This window comes from Somniosus microcephalus, chromosome 30 (genome assembly GCF_052327205.1).
Source record: "Somniosus microcephalus isolate GS21.2 chromosome 30, FLI_Smic_1.0, whole genome shotgun sequence".
Lineage (NCBI taxonomy): Eukaryota > Metazoa > Chordata > Chondrichthyes > Squaliformes > Somniosidae > Somniosus > Somniosus microcephalus.
Window position 1 is genome coordinate 15477082 of NC_141016.1, and position 22902 is coordinate 15499983.

Genomic DNA, 22902 nt, shown 5'->3' on the forward strand with positions numbered 1-22902 from the left:
GGAGGGAAGATGGCTGAAGGCCCTACCCCTCCGGTGGAACAGGCGGCGGGAAACACACATAGAAACATAGAAGATAGGAGCAGGAGTAGGCCATTCGGCCCCTCGAGCCTGTTCCGCCATTTAATGAGATCATGGCTGACCATCCAAATTCAGTACCCTGTGACGTAAGAAAACTACAAGCACTTGGTTTGAGTATAAAACAAGGCTTTAATCAACTGTTTCACAACCATGAGTTCTAGTTACATCACTAGTTCCTGGTTACAAAAACATCCGGAGCAAGCTGGGCCCACGCCCGAGTATTTATACTTTCCTTGGACGGCGCCACCAGCTGGCCGCCCAGTGTTATCTCATGAGTCATTTCTACATGAATGGTAAGATTCACGACACCCTGTCCCTGCTTTCTCCCCGTATCCCTTGATCCCTTTAGCCTTAAGAAATATATCTAACTCCTTCTTGATCATATTTAATGAATTGGCCTCCACTGCCTTCTGTGGCAGAGAATTCCACAGGTTCACCACTCTCTGGGTGAAGAAATTCCTCCTCATCTCAGTCCTAAATGGCTTACCCCTTATCCTTAGACTGTGACCCCTGGTTCTGTTGGAAAAAGCAGTGGGTGCAACCGGGAGGGACACATGGCTGGAGCAGGTCGCGGAGCTGGTGTGGGGCGAGGCCACGCACAGGTTTGTAAACACTGACATTGTTGCACTGGAGGAGAGGAAGCCAAAGGATAACTTGGGAGTTTATGTAAGGGGAGGCTTAGGTGGTCAGCAAGGAAAATGTTGGGGAAATTAAACCTTGGGGTGCTGAAGGCATTCATGATTGGTTTCAGCACCAGTGGTGGTGGAGGAGGGGAGGTAGCGATATTTCAGAGATAGAGGTAGGCAGATGATGTATGGTTTGAAGTGCAACTCAAGGTCAAACAGGACACCAAGTTGGGTTCATCCGAAGTGAGCAACGAAAAGGAGACTGAGATCAGAATCAAAGTGCAAAGCTTCGGGCAGTGGCTGATCACGATGGCTTTGTTGTTGCCACGGCTGAGCTGCAGAAACTTCTGCACCATCCACAGCTTGAAGTCAGTGAAGCAATTGGACGGCACAGCAACATCTGTGAAATCAAGGATGGTGGTGGACAGTCAGAGTTGGGTTTCATCAGCGTACATGTGGAAGCTGAACCCATGCTTATGGATAATGTTGCCAAGATGTAGATGTAGATGCTGAATTGGAGGGGTGCCAAGGATGGAAACGTGCTGGAAATGGCACGGGAGGAGAAGTTGTTACAAGAGATGTGCTGGCACTGCTAGGTTACAGAGGAGAGGCAGTGGAGAAGAATTGAGTGGTGGGCTTTAACAAAGGCTGTAGAGAGATCAGAGAATATGAGAACATAAGAACATAAGACGTAGGAGCAGGAGGAGGTCATTCGGCCCCTCGAGCCTGCTCCGCCATTCAATACGAATATGGCTGATCTGATCTTGGCCTCAACTCCACTTCCCTCCCCGCTCCCCATAACCCTTGACTCCATTATCATTCAAAAATCTGTCTATCTCCACCTTAAATACATTCAATGACCCAGCCTCCACAGCTCCCTGGGGAAGAGAATTCCAAAGATTCACGACCCTTTGAGAGCAGAAATTCCTCCTCATTTCCATTTTAAATGGGTGCCCCCTTATTCTGAAATTATGCCCCCTAGTTCTAGATTCCCCCACGAGGGGAAACATCCTCTCTGCATCTACCCTGTCAAGCCCCTTCAGAATCTTATATATTTCAATAAGATCCCCTCTCATTCTTCTAAACTCCAATGAGTATAGGCCCAACCTGCTCAACCTTTCTTCATAAGACAACCCCTTCATCTCCGGAATCAACCTAGTGAACCTTCTCTGAACTGCCTCCAATGCAAGTATATCCTTCCTTAAATAAGGAGACCAAAACTATACAAAGTACTCCAGGTGTGGTCTCACCAATGCCCTGTACAGTTGTAGCAGGACTTCCCTACTTTTATACTCCATCCCCCTTGCAATAAAGGCTAACATTCCATTTGCCTTCCTAAAGAGAGATAAGGTACCGTGGTCACGCTCACACAAGTGTACCCATGATGATCTTGACTAGGGGGAATGTGGCTGTGGACAGGGTGAAAGCCAGACTGAAGAACTGAACGGTGGAAGAGCTTACCACAGAGCTGAGTGGCAGTGACACGTTTGAGAACTTCCGAAAAGACGAAGAGGTTGGAGATGAGGGCAAGGGCGGGTTGTCTAAGGAATGGATGATAACAGGACTTTTGAAAAGGGGGGGGGAGGGAAACAGTTCCCAAGGAGAGGAGTAGTGATGGATGTTGTGAGCACCAGACTGGGAGAGGGAGCTTCCTTATAGTGCTGTATCCCGGGTGTACATTGATGTAAGAAAACTACTAGGCACTTGGTCTAAGCATTAAACAAAACTTTAAGCAACTGATTTACAACATGGAGGTCTAGTTGTGTCCTTCACTAGTTCCTGTTAAGAATGTCCTGCGCAAGCTGGGCCCGTGCCCGAGTATTTATACTCTCCCTGGACAGCGCCACCCGTAGGCTGCTCAGTATTATTTCATAAGTCTTTCTTTCATGAATGACTGATTCATGTCATACATTCTTGCAGAGCCGGTGCACAGGTTAGTGTGACAATGCTACAATACATTTCAATTTAAATCCATTCTCGACCCAACCCTGGGTGGCCAGTGAACAAAGAATAGAATCCTTACTTCAGTTTCTGTTGGCTTGACGTGAGAAAAAAACATTGGCGAAGATTATACTGAAGCTTGGGCCACATGCTCATTTGAGGCTAGCAGCCACACTGGCGGGGCAGTGGTGGGGGGAGGATTGCAGTAGCTGAACTCTTTTGTACTTCTTGGAAAGTTATATCTCAGTCTCATTTTAGATTGAGATTAAACACATTTTGCATTTTCTTTGAAGTGCTTTTCTCAGCATCCTGCTATGTGACCAACTGGTAGGACGCTCGGTGATACCCAGTTGTTGGTTCTGTCAGTCACTGCATTTCAACAATAGTTGCTGCCTTGTCATCAAGGATTTGGGACCAGAGTAAGCAGATATAAATATACGAGTGTTACAAACGCTGCTACAATACTGACACATAAGATCCCGGCGACTGGTCACATTCCAACCATCTAGATCGTTAGGGAAATCTTCTAAATACTGGATGAGCACAAATAAAGTTTCTCTCTCATTTTATTTTGCAATTTCCCCATTCCCCTTCGAATAGCTCACCTTATTAGTGCTGTGGATGATACGAAGCCGGCAAGCTGGTCCTCGCCAGTGTGGAGCTGGAAGTGCGCACATGCAACATGGAGTGACTCTCACTCCAAAGAAGCGATTTTAACCCTGCCCGTGCATGGCCAGAGGCCTGAGCAGGGGAAGCTGATGTGATTTTTCCTGTGAGGCCTAACTTGCGGGAAGCGGAGTCGGGGTCAGAAGAAGCCCAAAAGGGAAAAGTCTTTTTGACCTTTTTTTTGGACTTTCCTTGTGGAGCCAGGAGGAGCAGAAGTGCTATGGGATTGCTCTGATATTGCTGTGAGTTTTTTTTTTAAACTGGCTGCGTCAGCTTGTGTCTAACTGTGAGACACAGCCTTTTGATGCTCCAGTGCACACTGTCACCAGGCCACTGTCCCTTGTGACTGCAGTGCATTGAAGTATTCGCACCACTTAGTGCTGTATATTTTCACAGGAGGAATGTTCTCAGTAATATAAGTTAGCTCGATTACAAGGTGCACTACAATCTTAACTGGGAGGTCGCAGGCTGATCTACGCCCAACGCCCGCACCCACACACTGCGCCCGCACCCTGCGCCCGCACCCACACCCTGCGCCCGCAACCTGCGCCCGCACCCACACACTGCGCCCGCACCCACACACTGCGCCCGCACCCACACACTGCGCCCACTCCCACACCCTGCGCCCGCACCCACTGCGCCCGCTCCCACACCCTGCACCCACACACTGCGCCCGCACCCACACTGCGCCCGCACCCACACCCTGCGCCCGCACCCGCTCTCACACACTGCGCCCGCACCCACACCCTGCGCCCGCTCTCACACACTGCGCCCGCACCCGCACCCTGCGCCCGCTCTCACACACTGCGCCCGCACCCACACCCTGCGCCCGCACCCACACCCTGCGCCCGCACCCACACCCTGCGCCCGCTCTCACACACTGCGCCTGCTCTCACACACTGCGCCCGCACCCACACCCTGCGCCCGCACCCACACCCTGCGCCCGCACCCACACCCTGCGCCCGCTCCCACACCCTCGCCTAGATTGTGCAAACGGAAAGTGTTCTCTGGTTGAATAAAATTCTGATTGTTTATTATTATCCTAAGTGTTAGAGATGATAAAGGTCATTCCGCAGAGATTAGATGACAGCCAACGTTCAAATGATTTCTCGAATGTCATGAGTGAAACAGCGGCCTGTCAAACACAGAGATGGTGCACCTGAGATCTGGCTGTCATACACGGGCCACTGACCTATAACACGAAACTTCTCTCATCCCAGAGCCTCTTGAATGCTTAACGGTGGAAACTCTCTTTAAGACATGGTCTAAACCATTCTCTTTAAGGAACCTGCATCAGTGACATTCCTGTCTCCTCAGGGCAGCCCCAGCACTCATCCAAAATTTCCACGCTGAATGGTATTTTTCCATTAATTTTTAATAATTCTTATCTGTGTACGTACACAAAAGAAGCTGCCAGCTATTTGTAGCAGATAACCAATATTCCAGGGAGCCCAAAGTGATGAGACAATGGCCGAGAATGGCTCAAATGCAGCAGGGCCCTGCAGGGCTTTTAACCTACGTCTTATTTTGCTGCATTCCTCCTTGTTGATCTTAGTCAATTCTTTTGATCTCTATACTTGTTTTGAAAGTATTAAAAGACACAAGAAAGGCCTTGTAACCACCGAGTGGAACAGCAAGGGACAAGGCCAGTTTATTACGTAATGTAGCTCACTTAGACCGCAGCTATGTGAAGAATCTCAGGCCCAGAGCTTAAGAACCAGCTATTTATACCGAAGGATTAAAGGCTAAATGTCATCAGACGCTTCTGTTTGGTAAAGATAACTTCTGATTTGCAAATCAACCAACTGATTTGGAAAATAAGACATTGTGAGGGGCGGTGGGGTGGGGTGGGTGCGATTTTTCCGCCTGGCAGAAGCCAACGGTTAAAATCGCCCAGGTTAGTACCCGCCCTGGGGCCGATCGATCGCAATTTCAACCTGCTCAACTGCAAGGAAACCCCGCCCAAAGCCAGCGGGATCCTTTTTGACATTAGGATCATTCGGCGGCCTGAGTAGGAAGCCACGGTTTATCACCAGGCCATTCCAGAGGGGAACTGGATCGGGGCCAAGAGAGGTCCAAAAAGATACTTTTTTGAAAACGTTTTTTTTCACGCTCCAGCTCCTCCTGCTTAGAGCTCCCTTGCTGAGGGCTCGCCCCCCCCCTCCCCCTTCCCAATTGCGAGACTCCCCCCCCCCCGCCACCCCGGTAGCCAATCCTGCCACTTACCTATTCTCAGCGAGTGGCCTCGGATTTTACGCAACTCCGGCCCGGAATGGGTGGAATAGCGACCGGCAGGATTTAAAGTGAGGAGCTAAAAATGCCCCAGGCCTCATTTCTGGGGTAGCAGGCGAGTTTCTAACTCACACCATTGCCCACCCCCCCCCCCCCACAAAACTGGCCCTGAGTTAAAATCGGGGGCAGAAAACCAACTGAAGTCTGACATGCCTTTACACAGCAGCCCCACAACCTGCACAGCACCTTTAATAGAGCAAACTGCCCCCGAGGTGCATCAAAAGGGGGACTGGAAACCAAGCAGGTGTTGTGAGAGGAGTTACAGGTGACCGAAGGTGTAGCTGAATAGGTTGGTTTTGAGGAGGGTTTCGAAAGTAACAAGATGGACCGGGGCTAGAAATTCGTTATAGCCAAGAAATGGGCAGTGATTCGACTAAAAATGGTTAAGTAGCGCCACCTGAAAATCGTCTAGAATGCACGCAAAATTCGGGCTCACTCCTCATTAAAATGATTGCAGTCATGATTCTAGTCTAAAAACCCAAGCTCATTGGCGTTACACTAAAAAGCTGGACCAATATCGGAGGCAGTCTAATTGCAAGTTATGATTGCCACAGGCTTTTTTCATTACTTAAAGGGGAAGTTCATTGATGCTGCAGCGCCTCATTCTCATCATTGTTGGGTGAGAAGAAGAAGAAGAAGGAGAAGAAGGAGGAGGAGGAAAGAAGAAGAAGGAGAAGGAGAAGGAAAGAACAAGGAGAAGGAGGAGGAAAGGAGGAGGAGGAGGAAAGGAGGAGGAAAGGAGGAGGAAAGAAGAAGGAGAAGGAGGAGGAGGAGGAAAGCAGGAGAAGGAGGAAAGAAGGAGGAAGAGGGAAGAAGAAGTTACTAACAAATCATGATGGCAGATCACCGCCCCAGGGAGAGAGCCCAGAGGTTCTTCGGTGAAGCTTTGGTTTTCGCGGTGGAGAGAAGGCGGGCGGTCCAGTACCCGCCAACTGGCAGGAGGCCCTCGCCACAAGTGTCCCGCACTCTGTGGAGGGAGGTGGCACAACATGTGACGGGCAGCACTGTGGTCCCCAGGACCCACTCACAGTGCAGGAGGAAGTTTAACGACCTCACACGGGTGGTCAGGGTGAGTGAATGCTTCAACAAATGCTACATACCACCATCTGTACCACCATCTTCATACACGGCCCAAAGCACCATACCCCCAGCGCTCACCCACCAACAATCTCTACCTACCAACACTCACACCCACATCTCACGCCTTGCACACAATGACAGCTATTCAACTATGGCAGGCACATCACCCAAACACATTACCCACACTCACTCATGCACTTTCCATTCTCTTGCAGGGCAAGGTTGCTCACAACAGGAAGGAGCAGGTGTGCACAGGTGGGGGACAAGTCCACATTGAACAGCTGAGCCAGCTGGAGAGTAGAGTGCTGGAGATCATTGGGCGCCAGGTCATGGGTGCCGTGGCCACCGGCGACATTGACCCCCTTGGGGACAACAACGATATGTTCATTCCCTACTCCTTCTTCTCACATCCCACTTCCCCTCAGCCCACAATCTTTTCTCACTTTCAAGCTACTCATGCTGTATGCATGCCTTTCTGCCCCTTTCCTTTCACCATAACCCGACTCTTATGCCTTTCTGCTTTCAGATAATCAGAAAGCACTTGAGCAGCCTGTCCCTGAGGGCACCGCAGAGAGCGAGGCAGGAGAAGAGGAGGATGAGGAGGAAGAAGGAGACACAGTGTCACCGCATCTGTCACTCGCAGACACCAGCTCAGACACTGACATTACGTGTTCTTTAGAGGGTAGTGTAGTAGCGGCATCTGCATAGGGTGAGGCAAAGGGCATGAGTGGGTTGTAGCAAGGCCAGGGGGGAAAGGGTAGCTCGGGGGCCAGTGCCCCGGAGGGTGAGTTCGCGCCCGAGTTCCGCTCCACAGGACTCAGATGAGGACCTCGATGGGGGGGCCTTTAGAAGAAGGGTGATGGGCATGCACACGGAGATGATTAGGTGCAATGGCAAAGCTGCCAGAGAGCCTCTCGGCAATGGCAAGGAGTGTGGAGGAGTCCACCTCCAACATTGCACAAGGCTCTGCACTGAGCATGGAGGCCCATCATTTCCAGTCTGCAAATGATGGTAGACTCCCAGAGAGATGGTGGTGACCCAGACGTGATGGCGCGCATGATGAGCGATGTCACAGCTTTCATTGCAGCACAGGTGGAATCGACCCAACGTCTTAGTACTGCAGCGGAAGCTCAGACTGCTCTCATGCAGTCTCTGCTTGGTGGCATCCAAGCTCTGGCTGCTCTCATGCAGTCTCAGTGTGATGCCTCCCCAAGCTCTGATTGCTGCCACCGTGGCTGGGTCTACCACCGTCGACTGGGGCTTTCACGGTGTCGCAGCAGGCCAGGAGTGGCAGTGGGTCAGTGGAGCAGGAACCTGCTGTCCTCTCTCAGGATGAGAGCATTCCTGTTCCCACCACTGCCACGCCACCATTGCCCTTGTCGCGGCCTGTCATCTAGCCAGCCCAAACTGCTGCCGCACATGCCGAGGTGGTGCAGTCTACAGCCTGGCCTTCTAGGTCTAGAGCTGGTCGAGGGCGTCCTGCAAGGCCATCTGAAATCTCCCACATGGAAACTCAGCAGCCTTCCACCAGCCGTGCTGCAGCCACTGGGAGCGCACTGTGTAGGAGCACTAGAGTAGGAAAAGGCACACGAACGACAGGCACTAAGGGATTGCACAAGGGTGATTAGTTAAATAGTGTTGATGTAATATGTGACGTAATAAAACTCACTACGCACTTGGTTTGAGTATAAAGCAAGGCTTTAATCAACTTGTTTCAGAACATGGAGGTCTAGTTGTATTTCACTAGCTCCTTGTCTTTACAAAATGTCCCTGGCAAGCTGGGGCCCACGCCCGAGTATTTATACTCCTTGGACGACGCCACCAGCTGGCCGTCCAGTGTTATTTCATAGGTAGTTTCTCGATGATGAGATTTATGACAATATGTGTGATGTTTGTATAGATAAATTTATTAATTGTGCTTGGAATCTTTTGTGGTGTCTCTCATTTCAGCTTTGCACCCAGGAGGACACTGTGAGATGCCCTGTGACAGGGATGGTATGGTGGGGATGTGGTGAGCAATGGGGATCTGGGGTTTCATTCATTCGAATCAGAGTCTGATGAGCCTGATTAGGGCGGGGGAGTGGGACTAGCTGAAGTGCTCTTGCAGAGAACCAGCACAGGCTCGACGGGCCAAATGGCCTCCTTCTGTGCTGTAACCATTCTATGATTCTATGAGCCGGTCATGGACCGCCCATCCGGAAGGCTGATTGTCTGGCTGCCTCCTCCCTCCTGTTCCTCATTCTCCTCTCCCTCGTCCTCCTCCTGAGGTGGTCCCGCAATCCCTGGTGGCAAGGGCTGCGCCCTCGTGATGGCCAAGTTGTGGAGCATGCAGCAGACCACCATGAAATGGGATACCCGCACTGGCGAGTACTGGAGGGCTTCTCCCGAGCGGTCAAGGCAGTGGAACCGTTGCTTGAGCAGGCCGATGATCTGCTCGATGATGTTCCTGGTGGCAGCATGGCTCTCATTATATGAGTGCTGGGCAGGAGTGTTGGGGTTGTGGAGGGGAGTCATGAGCCAAGTGGTGAGCGAATAGCCCTGGTCTCCGAGCAGCCATCCTCGAGCTTGATGTGGTGGCTGAAAGAGTGCTGGCACACCGGTCTGGTGCAGGATGAAGGCATCGTGGTTGCTGCCAGGATAGCGGGCACTGACATTGAGGATTCACTGTGTGTGGTCACACACCAACTGCACATTAAGTGAATGGTAGCCTTTGCGGGTACGGAAGATCTCAGGATTGTTATGCGGTGCCCGCAAAGCCATATGAGTGCAGTCGATGAAGCCCTGCAACATGGGGAAGGAAATGTAGTTCCTTCTCCTACTGTAGAGAGCCTCAGTGACCTCCCAGCTGCAGCAATGGACAGCGAACTGCGAGATGTTCGCTATGTCTTCTGCTGCAGACTGGAAGGATCCGCTGGTGAAGAAATTAAGTCCCATGGTGACCTTGACTGCCACTGGGAGAGCTGTGGTCGCCCTGGTCTGAGGCTGGAGATCTGGTTGCAGGAGGTGGCAGAGTTCTGTAACACCTCCTAGGTGAAGCGAAGTCTCCTAATACATTACTCATTGCTTAATTGAAGGTAGGAGAAGTGATGTCGGAATACCTTGGAGGGTAAGGCCTCCTGTTGAGAGCCCTGATGGCCCTCCTCCTCCCTCTGTGCACATGTTCCCATCTTTCTTGCTGCCTTCGCTCCCTCCGCCGTAGATCCTGGAGGTCGAGGTCGACTGCCATGGCTTTGAGCAAGTGTTGTAGTTTGAAGCGTTTCAAAAATAATGAGGGAGTTTTGTACTTGCCAGAACACTCCCTGATACCAAATGAACTTGAAATGACGAAAGAAAACTCTTGCAGTTGCAGGAATTAGCACACAGCCACTCAGACGTCAAAACCCTGTTAGGTGCGAATGATCGGTGAGGATCCCTTTAAATGGCTTCCCTGGAGCCAGCTTCCTGTTGCTGCACGCCATCTCAACCTATCATTGCTTTCTCCAGCCAGTAAGTTCAATGGCCAAAACAAAATTGGGAGATCGGGCATTAAGTGAGCGTTGCACACTCACTGACGTCATGATCTCCGTGATTGCAATGTCCCTGGCGATCGAGTTTACCGGCAAAACGGATATGGCGTGTGGCTCTGGGATCGCCATTGGCTGGCGGTAGAGCTCTGAACGGCGTTTTAGCGCCATCTCGAGGCGCTAACGTGTGGCGCTAAATGCACAAATTTCTCCCCCCAGAAGGTTTAAGAAAGAAAATTCCAGAGATCAGGGCATGATGCCTGAAAGTACAAGTACACCAGAGTGAGAAGAGTAGAGGAAGTGTACAAGGATGTGAGATTGGTGGAGGCTGCACAGGTAGGGTGGAGTGCGGCCATGGAGGAATATGTAAACCAGTCTGAAGATTTGAAAGTCAACATGCTGGAATTCAGGGAGCCAATGAAGGTCAGTGAGGACAGGAGGAAATAGTTGCCAGCGACGCCCACAGCCCGGAACTAATTTTTTAAAAAGTTGAATGGCCGGTGGAGTTCTGAGGAATTGGGAGTTTATCTAAAGTGGAGCAAGCATAGGGCAATGGTGGAGATGTCAAGCCTGGAGGCATGAGGAAGGGTTTCAGAAGCAGTTGATATTACAAAAGGTGGAAGTAGGCAGTCTTTGTACTGGACCAGGTGTGGGTTTGAAGCTCAGTTCAGGGGTCAAACAAAAAATTCTGATTGTGCCTTGCTGAGTTCAGCTTCATTAAGCAGTTGGGAAGGGGGATAGAATTGGGGTATAAGGTGCAACATTTTTGGTGGGAGCCTAACGGGATAACTGGTTTCACCAAATTTGAGCTTGAGGAAATTCTAGCTCAACTATAACTTGACGTAAGACAGGCAACTAGACATCACAACAGTCGTGGAATCAAGGATGGTGGCAGAGAGGTAAAGCTGGGTGTCACTGGAGCCAATGTATAAGTTGGTCACATACTTACAGATAATGTCACTATGTTCCTCTTAAATGAGGACAACATCTTCCTCTGTACCTCCCTTGGTATTCCTTGCCTTGCCCACTATGGCGCCAGTCATTTGCTCTTCCTGAGCAGCAGGCCTGACTGCCCCATTCTCTGCTCCCAACAACCATCTCACCCAGCACACTCCTTGGGGGGGTTAATCTTTCCAACCTCCTCCTTATGCTACTCAGCTGGTAGTGGAGGGAGTAAATGTTTAAGGTGGTGGATGGGGTGCCAATCAAGCGCCCTGGATGGTGTCAAGCTTCTTGAGTGTTGTTGGAGCTGCACTCATCCAGGCAAGTGGAGAGTATTCCATCACACTCCTTACTTGTGCCTTGTAGATGGTGGAAAGGCTTTGAGGAGTCAGGAGGTGAGACACTTGCTGCAGAATACCCAGCCTCTGACCTGCTCTTGTTGCCACAGTATTTATGTGGCTGCTCCAGTTAAGTTTCTGGGTGGTGGAAACAGATTCAATAGCAGCCTTCAAAAGGGAATTGGATAAATGCTTGAAGGTGCAAAAATTGCAGGGATATGGGGAAAGAGCGGGGGAGTGGGACTAACTGGATTGCTCTTCGAAAGAGCCGGCACAGACTCGATGGGCCGAATGGCCTCCTTCTGTGCTGTACTATTCTATGATTCTATCCCCGACAATGCAGCCACCAGCAAATCTACAATACCACCCCTTTCCATATTGCCCTCCAGAATGCCTGCTTCCTTGCGAAAAAACCCTTTGCCATTCACAATCTCATCAGGTTGATAGCCTGGCATTGACAGGAACTTGCCTCGCAGCCCCTCAGCCACGCTGTCATACTGCTTGTTCAACATCCAATCATGGATGAGCCACAAGTTGCTCCAACTCAGCACTGGGAAGGCCAACACCATCATTTTCAGTCCCTACCACAAACTCTGCTCCTTGGCCACTGAATACATCTCCCGCTCCAGCCACACGTTCAGGCTGAACAAGACTGTGTACTACCTCAGCGTCTTGTTTGACCCCGAGTTCAACTTTTAACCCCACAGCCTATTCTCACCTTTTATACCGCCACCTCTAGCTCAGCCCATCTGACTGAAACCCTTATACGTGCTTTTTAGAGCTTAAACTGCAAATTGTACCCTTAACCGTCCATAAGCCATTTTCTACTTGACAGAAAGTGGAGAGTAAGATTACAGTCAATCCAAAAATGAAGCTAATTCAGTTGATCACTAATCAAAGGATACAGCAAATCTATTATTTCCACAGCTGCCTGTATCTGTGGTAAACCACATTCCATAGCACACTTGATTTCTGCATAATATCTGAAACTTCCTTCAATGGACAAATGTAAACAATATTCAGAAAGCAAGGGTTGATGGAATTGGAATAATATTTCCTTCCATCTTCTCACTATTCCTAGACCAACAAAGGCAGCCGCCCTGTCAAGCATTTCTGTGCTTAAAGGTGGAAAATCCAGCATTGCAACACTTCACTCCCTGCAACACATATTCCTTTAACTTGTTTCACAACACTGAACATTTCTCGTCAGCGCTCCTGTGTAAGCAGGGGAAAAATTCAGTTGCTTGCGCCTCCCGTTAGCGCCTTAAGAGGGCGCCAATTGGGGCGCAAAGCAACTAGCGCCCGGGCGCGGCGATGTTTGTGCCGCTCGCGAAATTAACTAGACATGTTGCGGCAGCGCTAAACACTACCGCCACGATTTCCTGCGCCGGCAGATTGTGACGTCAGTCGAGTGCGCAACGCCTCGTAAGCGCCCCGGACCGGATATTGAGTGCCTTACCGCCTGCCGCTAGCAACGACAGGTTGAGGGGAGCGTTTTGCTGTCAGAAAGGGACTAGGGGAGCGCTATTTAAAGGCGACCGCTTCCTGCCTTTTTTTGTCGGTGGCATTTTTGCACCACACATTCTGAGAGAGAGAGAGAGACTTCTGGAGAGATTCAACGCTGTGTGAAGGAGTTTTGAGTACTGAGCAGCATTTTGCAGGTTTATTTTGATTTGCCCTTCCTTGCTTCGCCAGCGCTCTGAGGTAGCGCCTCACTCCTTGGCTTTTGCGCCTTAAGACAGGTGTGAAGCACCTGATTTAGCGCTCCAATCACCTCCAGGGGCGATAAAAGCCAAGTTTGCTGTCGGAGGCGATAATTAGCGCCAGGCACTAAACTTTGCGAACGGCCGATAACGGCGCCCCAAATGGGGCGATACTGAATTTTTCCCCCCATGTTTTTACAGACTGCCTCATGTTTCTGGTAACAGCAACCACTCACCCAACTCAGGTCCTACAGGGTAGGGACTAACCTCCACTAGTACGGACTGCTGCAGCCCTACCTCACGTCTGCAGATTGCGGCCCACCCGTCAATCCTACAGACTGCAGTCCAGCCCCACACCCCGTCCAACACCCTCCCCCCACCACCACCCCCACAACCGCAGGTTCTCAGCGGCCTTCTTGAGGACACCACCCTCCCCCTCCCCCACCACTTTCCTGAGAGCTGCAGCAGCTACGTTAGAGGTCTGTGTTCATCGATCTCCTCCATGTTTGTACAGCTACGATACTGGACACTGAGGGCAAAGGGTTCTTACAAATCTCCAGAGTCAGCAAACAGCTTTCTGCGTGCGTTGACCCCAGGCTGCTACCGGGTGCCCCAGAAAGAAAACCTTTCCATTCTGTGTGGGACGATAAAAGCCAGTTTCAGCGGTTCAGACTGTCATGGACGACTTGCTGAAGCCGCGGAACGAGGTTTGCATGAGAATTAAAAAACCTGTCACACTACTGAACTGAAATCGTGTGTGACGTACCCCTTGAGGAAGCTGAAGCCATGAGCACACACCAAGATGTTTCCATTAGCGTCCACTTTCAGGAGGTTTCCATAGAGAGTATCAAACACAAGCCCTCTGTAAAGTAAAAAAAAAAGTGTGTCAAGGTTAAAATGGAGGTTTGCCACAAGAGGCGTACATATGTACAGACAAAAGAAGGTAATTCATTTACACCACAAACAGTAGTTAATTGGGGGTCAGATCACTTCTTTTGGTCACAAGAACTTATAAGAACATAAGACGTAGGAGCAGGAGTCGGCCATTCGGCCCCTCGAGCCTGCTCCGCCATTCAATGAGATCATGGCTGATCTGATCTTGGCCTCAACTCCACTTCCCTGCCCGCTCCCCATAACCCTTGACTCCCTTACCTTTCAAAAATCTGTCTATCTCCACCTTAAATATATTCAATGACTCCGCCTCCGCAGCTCGCTGGGGAAGAGAATTCCAAAGATTCACCACCCTCTGAGAGAAGAAATTCCTCCTCATCTCCGATTTAAAAGGGTTTCCCCTTATTCTGAAATTATAGAAACATAGAAAAAAAGGAGCAGGAGTCGGCCATTCAGCCCTTCAAGCTTGTCCCGCCATTCAATATGATCATGGCTGATCCTCTATCTCAATACTATATTCCCACTCTCTCCCCATACCCCTTGATGCCTTTTGTGTCTAGAAATCTATCTATCTCCTTCTTCAATATATTCAGTGACTTGGCCTCCACAGCCTTCTGAGATCGAGAATTCCACAGATTCACCACCCTCTGAGTGAAGAAATTTCTCCTCATCTCAGTCCTAAATGTCCTATCCCGTATCCTGAGACTGTGACCGCTCGTTCTAGACCCCTCAGCCAGGGGAAACATCCTCCCTGCATCCAGTCTGTCTAGCACTGTCAGAATTTTATATGTTTCAATGAGATCCCCTCTCATTCTTCTAAACTCTAGTGAATACAGGCCTAGTCCACCCAATCTCTCCTCTTACGACAGTCCTGCCATCCCAGGTATCAGTCTGGTGAACCTTCGCTGCACTCCCTCTATGGCAAATATATCCTTTCTTTGGTAAGGAGACCAAATCTGCACACAGTACTCCAGGTGTGATCTCACCAAGGCCCTGTATAACTGTAGTAAGACATCCTTGCTCCTGTACTCAAATCCTCTTGCAATGAAGGCCAACATACCATTTGCCTTCCTAACTGCTTGCTGCACCTGCATGTTTGTTTTCAGTGACTAGCGTACAAGGACACCCAGGTCCCTCTGTACATCAACATTTCCCAATCTATCACCATTTAAATAATACTCTGCCTTTCTGTTTTTCCTACCGAAGTGGATAACTTCACATTTATTCATGTTATACTGCGTCTGCCATGTATTTGCCCACACACTCAACTTGTCTAAATCGCCTTGAAGCCTCTTTGCATCCTGCTCACAACTGAAGAAATAACATGTGAGAGAGAGAAAAAAAATGATAGGGGCAGCGATAAATAATTGATATGCCAAGCCCAGCTATGTATTAGAACAAATATTAAGAATCAAGGAAGTCAATACCAAATAAATTCTAGACAAAATTGTTTTATAAGAACATAAGAAATAGGAGCAGGAGTAGGCCATTCGGCCCTTCGAGCCTGCTCCGCCATTCAATGAGATCATGGCTGATCTTCTGCCTCAACTCCATTCACCGGCCCTATCGCCATATCCCTTGATGCCCTTACTAGTCAGAAATCTATCGACTTCTGTTTTGAATATACCCAATGACTGAGCCTCCACAGCCCTCTGGGGTAGAGAATTCCAAAGATTCACCACGCTCTGTGTGAAGAAATTTCTTCTCATCTCAGTCCTGAATGGCCTACCCTTTATCCTGAGGCTGTGGCCCCTGGTTCTAGACTCCCCAGCCAAGTGAAACATTCTCCCAGCATCCACCCTATCAAGCCCTGTAATAATTTTGTATGCTTCAATGAGATCCCCTGTCATTCTTCTGAATTCAAGCGAATACAGGCCTAGTTTACTCTATCTCTTCTCATACGACAGTCCCGCCATCCCAGGAATCAATCTTGTGAACCTTCGTTGCACTCCCTCTGTGGCAAGTATATCCTTCCTTAGGTAAGGAGAGCAAAATCTGTACACAGTACTCCAGGTGTGGTCTCACCAAGGCCCTATATAATTGGAGTAAGACTTCTTTACTCCTGTACTCAAATCCTTTAGTAATGAAGGCCAGCATACCATTTGCCTTCCTAATGGCTTGCTGCACCTGCACATTCACATGCACCTTTATATGCTTCACAATGCTGGACAAATACCAGTGCCTCTAACAACAGTACAGCCTGCACAATTCTCAAATACATTCTGACGAAGGGTCATCGACCTGAAACGTTAACTCTATTTCTTTCGCCACAGATGCTGCCTGACCTGTTGAGTATTTCCAGCATTTCCTGCTTTTAATTCAGATTTCCAGCATCTGCAGTATTTTGCTTCTGTCTCAAATACCACGTTCCCAACACTGGTGAGTGTATAGCTTCCCACCTTACAGTACATGTGGTTCTGACGATAGGTCATTGACCTGAAACCATGGCCTGTATTTTCCGATCAGAGGCTTCCTGCGGGCGGAGGCCTCCGATCTGGGAAAAAAATCTACGGACTTACCTGAGGGCTCCCGAGGTCCGGACACTTCCATTCCTGGGCCTCTCCAACTCAAAATGCGCAGGACCCAGGTATCCCAGAGGCACATGCAGTTTGCAAGCGTCCCTGGGATCACGTGGACCATGGGGAGCCAATCAAAGAAGGGAATCTCCCTTCATACACTTGACAGGAAGACCTGTCAAATATATGAATGGAGATCACCCCAAAAACATAGTAAAACTTTAAATATATTTTTTTTAAATCACATTTTTAAAATGAGTTGAAATTACAATAAATTAAATATTTTAAACAAAAATGTAATTAAAAAAAAAAATAATTCAAGTTTTTTACTGGGCTAAAAATAAACTTACCTTTTTTTAAAGTATATTTAAATGAAAAATGAGTGAAAAAAAATTGTTTTACTTTTTTCAACTCTTATGCTGGTAAAAGCAGGCCTTACATCTGCTTGTACCAGGCGTAAGATTTCTAAGGGTTTTCAGCTGGCGGAGGTTGTGCAGAAAGTGGAACTCTCCCCCGCAGAGGCCCTTCTCCAGGGCAGGCATCCGATCTGTCAAGAGGATTCTTGACAGATCGGAAATGCCGGTTGACGTAAGAAAACTACTAGGCACTTGGTCTAAGCGTTAAACAAAGTTTTAATCAACTGTTTTACAACATGGAGGTCTAGTTGTGTCCTTCACTAGTTCCTGTAAAAGAATGTCCTGCGCAAGCTGGGCCCGTGCCCGAGTATTTATACTCTCCCTGGACATCACCACCCGCAGGCCGCTCAGTTGATTCATGTCACCGGTTTTCAGCGCATGCGCTTGGCATGCCTGAAACCGGCATTTCCGGTGTCCCTACGGATGTGTACACAGCCCGTACCCACCCATAGGCATCTGAATATACGGCCCATTAACTCTGTTTCTCTCTCCACAGATACTGCCTGACCTGCTGAATATTTCCAGCATTTTCTGTTTTTATTTCAGATTTCCAGCATCCGCAGTATTTTGCTTTTGTGTGTTACAGTACATATGCGTTTAGCTAAACTGATAAAGAACTCAAATCCCCATTGGTGACTACCTTTTCCCCCGTGTAAGTGGCTTCCTCATTGGTTAGTTTTTGGAAACAGGCAGGCAGTTAACAAAATAACCTTCACAAAATAGCTTGATGTCTACACCTAGTTATTCAAATTCCACAAATATACCTCCAAATTAACAATTTGTACTGGTAGTCAAACACAGGAGTACACAGTGTGACAATGTGATATACTGGGAAACGCATTTATGGGGTTTGACATGACACACAGATGAAGTGTCAAGTTGATCTTGTTGTCTCTTATGCACTGCATCTGGTGTTTTATGCAATGTAACACAGGATGTGAATTATCACATGCTACTGTGAATTTCAATTCTTCAGTAAAGGCATATAAAGCAATTTTGTCTAGAATGTATTTGGTATTGACTTCCTTGATTATTAATATTTGTTCCAATACAAAGCTGGGTTTGGCATATCAATTATTTATCTCTGCCCCTATCATTTTTTTTCTCTCTCACATGGCAGCTGTTGATCATTCTGCCATTGCCATTTACACTTCATCTCGAGTCATCTTTTGTTTCTTTACTTGTTCCATTACCATCTCCTTTTGCCTCGCACCATCATCCCTTTTGTCTCTTAATCTCTCCTGCCTTCCATCCTATCACAGACCTTCCCTTTTGTTCTTTCCTCCCCTCCCCCCTCTCCCTGCCCCTACACTTGCTTAAAAACCTGTTCCATCTCCAGCTTTTTCCAGTTCTGATGAAGTGTCATCGACCTTATCTGAGGAAGGATGTTCTTGCCATGGAGGGAGTGCAGCGAAGATTCACCAGACTGATACCTGGGATGGCAGGAATGACGTATGAGGAGAGATTGGGTCGATTGGGCTTATATTCGTTGGAGTTTAGAAGAATGAGAGGGGATCTCATTGAAACTTATAAAATTCTAACAGGACTAGACAGACTAGATGCAGGAAGGATGTTCCCGATGGTGGGGGAGTCCAGAACCAGGGGTCACAGTCTAAGGATAAGGGGTAAGCCATTTAGGACTGAGATGAGGAGGAATTTCTTCACCCAGAGAGTGGTGAACCTGTGGAATTCTCTACCACAAAAGGCAGTTGAGGCCAATTCATTAAATATATTCAAGAAGGAGTTAGATATATTTCTTAAGGCTAAAGGGATCAAGGGATATGGGGAGAAAGCAGGGACAGGGTACTGAATTTGGATGATCAGCCATGATCGCATTAAATGGCGGTGCAGGCTCGAGGGGCCGAATGGCCTACTCCTGCTCCTATCTTCTATGTTTCTATGACCTGAAACGGTAACTCTGTTTCTCTCTCCACAGATGCTGCCTGACCTGCTGAGCGTTTCCAGCATTTTCTGCTTTTATTTCAAGATTTCCAGCATCTGCGGTATTTTGCTTTTCAATTATTTATCTATTTGATTAAGAACAATCAGAAGCTGGTTCACCAATATGAACTCAAATGGATTCTCTTTCAATCATTGCTAATCGGACAGTTGATTTTATTTGGTTAAAAAAAAAATCAAAGTTTCAACGACAGTCATTGAACGCAACGCGCGAGTCAGACCAAAACTGCTGAAGCTTTGTAAGTGCTGGCATTTGCATGAAGCCCGTAATGTGTGCACAGAGCTTTGTTTGCGCTATTATAGAGTAAGAGATAAGAGAAGGGTACACACTGGACATGGATATGTTACTGAGGTCACTTTTGGATCACTAAACAAGCAAAGCTGTACCCAGCCATCAGGATTTGACCTCCACTCTGAATGAAGGGTATCCTCTGAACATGGGCTCATCACCACCTATTCTGGGAAAGAGTGTCACATTAATGAATAACCATGCACAAATGTATCTGTAACAGAACTCTGCTTACTCCCTGCCGACAAATATTTGCTCATCAGCCCCAAGAAATGGACCACTGCCTCTTCTTCCCACTTTACAGATCTCTGCGAGAGTCTAACCACCGCCCCTTGACATTCAACGGCATTACCATCGCCGAATCCCATCAACATCCTGGGGGTCACCATTGACCAGAAACTTTACTGGACCAGCCACATAAATACGGTGGCAACAAGAGCAGGTCAGAGGCTGGGTATTCTGTGGCGAGTGCCTCACTTCCTGACTCCCCAAAGCCTTTCCACCATCTACAAGGCACAAGTCAGGAGTGTGATGGAACACTCTCCACTTGCCTGGATGAGTGCAGCTCCAACAACACTCAAGAAGCTCGACACCATACAGGACAAAGCAGCCAGCTTGATTGGTACCCCATCCACCACCTTAAACATTCACTCCCTCCACCACCGGCGTACCGTGGCTGCAGTGTGTACCATCTACAAGATGCACTGCAGCAACTCGCCAAGGCTTCTTCGGCAGCACTTCCCAAACCCGCTACCTCTACCACCTAGAAGGACAAGGGCAGCAGGCGCATGGGAACACCACCAACTCCAATTTCCCCTCCAAGTCACACGCCATCCTGACTTGGAAGTATATCGGCCGATCCTTCATCGTTGCTGGGTCAAAATCCTGGAACTCCCTACCTAACAGTACTGTGGGAGCACCTTCACCACACGGACTGCAGCGGTTCAAGGAGGCGGCTCACCACCACCTTCTCAAGGGCAATTAGGGATGGGCAATAAATGCTGGCCTTGCCAGCAACGCCCACATCCCATAAACGAATAAAACATTTTTTTTTTTTTATCTCTCTGTAAGCACCCACGGGACAGGAAAAGACCCGTCAAGCTGCTTTCCTCCAATGCACAGCTGCACCGCCACACCCTCCCACTAACCCAGTCCAAAAATATCTGAGGAAAGTAATTTAAACCAGCCAAAACAACCAACTCCCTCCACTCCAGATATTCCTATGCCCAATCTATCCCTACAATGTACAGGTCCATTTCTCACCAAGCAGTCATACAAGTTTTATTTAACAGGAGATCAGTGACTTAGCATTGCCTGACTGCTGGAAAGCCATTCCACACATTAATCACTCATTGAGAAAAATAACCCCTATGAGTCTTTAGGCTGGAATAAGGTTTCCCTGTCTTCAATCTTGCACCTCTCTAGTCTTTTGATTACAAATGAAGTTGAAAACCTCTTTACATCTATAACATCCACACTTTTCATCATTTTTATGACTTGCGTCATGTCAGCCCTGACCCTTCCTTCTTCCAGTGAAAACAAACTCAGTTTCTACAGCATCTCCTTAAAGTCATGCTTCTCTGTAACCTATGAACCCGCAGTTTTTTGAAAATAAAGTGGGCACAATACTCCAAATGTGGCCTCACCAATGAGTTAGAAAGTTAAAATAACCTCCTGTGATTCACAATCAAGTGCCGTAGAGATGCATCCGACCACTTGATTCATTCCCCTTGTTAACAGACAAAAGGTGGCTAGAGACTTTCAATAAACGATTGTCAATCACACCTAAATCTTTCTCTTCTTCCAGCCCTGTCAATGGAGAGTCAGCCACTGTATTCATATAGTCCTTGTTCCCTTTATCAATGTCATTACTTTACACTTTTCCACATTAATGGGTCATTGAATATATTTAAGGTGGAGATGGACAGATTTTTGAACGATAAGGGAGTGAAGGGTTATGGGGAGTGGGCAGGGAAGTGGAGTTGAGGCCAAGATCAGATCAGCCATGATGTCATTAAATGGCGGAGCAGGCTCGAGGGGCCGAATGACCGACTCCTGCTCCTACGTCTTATGTTCTTATTAAACTCCATTTGCCATTCCTTGGTGTATGCACCATTTCTCCAGGTCGATTTGAATACTTTCTATCTCCTCAGCACTAAATCACTAACCACATATACAAAAGCAAAATACTGCGGATGTTCTGACGAAAGGTCCCAGACCTGAAACGTTAACTCTGTTTCTCTCTCCACAGATGCTGCCTGACCTGCTGAGTATTTCCAGCATTTTCTGTTTTTATTTCACTGACTACATAACTTGGCACCCTTCATAAATTTCATAGCATTACTGGTAGCACCCCATCTCATATCATTTATAATAGCAACAACTTGTATTTATATAGCATCTTTAATGTAGTAAAATGTCACCAAGGCGCTTCACAGGAGCGTTATCAAACAAAATTTGACACCGAGCCACATAAGGAGATATTAGGGCAGGCTTGGTCAAAGAGGTAGGCTTTAAGGAGCGTCTTAAAGGAGGAAAGAGAGGTCGAGAGGTGGAGAGGTTTAGGGAGGGAATTCCAGAGCTTAGGGCCTAGGCAGCTGAAGGCGCAGCCGCCAATGGTGGAGCGGTTGAATTTACCGGAACCACCATGTGCTCTTGACTTACTTAAAAGCTTCAAATATGGAATCTTTTCAAATTACAGATCTCTCTATCGCCTCCATCTCTGACACCGCCGAGTAATTCTGATAAGAGAAGCAGAGAAACCCCCCCCCGCCGCTGCCCCCACCCACCCCCCTCAACCCCTGCCGCCACATAAGAGACATAGCGGAGTAAACCTCAAATGACAAGAGGTTGGAATAATCCAACCCCGTTTGTGATGTAGTACAATAATCTCTCCCCAAGGAGTAACCGCAGACAAGTAACAGCCTTGCAAGGAATGGGCACTGAGTGAGACTATCTCCATCGCCGAGGCAAGTGGGCGGTGGGCGGGGGCTGGTTTTACCTGGTTGGGAAAGTGGGGTCGTATGTGTAGAGGAGCATTCCCTGTGGATATCCAATCGAAACCAAGCGATTTATCATCAGCTGAAAGCCCAGCTCTTCATACTCAGGAGATCTGTACACTGTACAATAGGAGCACATTTCAGTATTCACGCAGCATTGTCAGTCATAGATCATGAAACAAGGGCAGCCTCACAACAGTGCAACGAAAAACACCATCAAGGTGATTCAGTGAAGCATTTCCCTTCATTCTTTACTGTCCTATAGTAAATCATTTACTTAAAAATTTAAGAAGCTAAAGCAAAATACTATGCAATTATTTCAAAGCACTGTAACCATGAACAGTACATTTTTTTCCTGTAAGGCAATGAATTATTCTGCAGACACGAATATGTTTTTTCTTTTAAAACATTCATTTTTTTTTTTGTTGCTAATTTTTCTCTCCTGAATGTGCTGATTCTTATTGGGGTACAGATCACTTCCGCTCCAGTACCTTAGCAAAATGGCCAGTATTCATGTACGAGCCAAGGCAGATTATTCGATTGTGAGGGTCCATCAGAGCCGTGCCCAATCTATGGGGTAAAAATTGAGTCGCGCCCCCTTTGGGGTGCTACCTTCGCTGGGGCGCTAATTATAGCGCCCCGAAAAAGTTAGCGGCCACGCGG

General features: G+C 48.1%; 1 protein-coding gene across 3 annotated transcripts in view; it reads right to left on the reverse strand.

Moving 5' to 3' along the window:
* Window positions 1-22902, reverse strand: part of LOC147097937 (cytosolic purine 5'-nucleotidase-like) — an 83264-nt gene that overhangs the window by 44084 nt on the left and 16278 nt on the right. For all 3 annotated transcript variants that reach the window (XM_085971028.1, XM_085971027.1, XM_085971026.1), the window contains exons 3-4: window positions 22242-22359; window positions 13936-14031 (exon numbers count right to left, since the gene is read on the reverse strand). In XM_085971028.1, the coding sequence (XP_085827154.1) occupies window positions 13936-14031; window positions 22242-22359 (214 nt within the window). The remainder of the gene's footprint in view (window positions 1-13935; window positions 14032-22241; window positions 22360-22902) is intronic.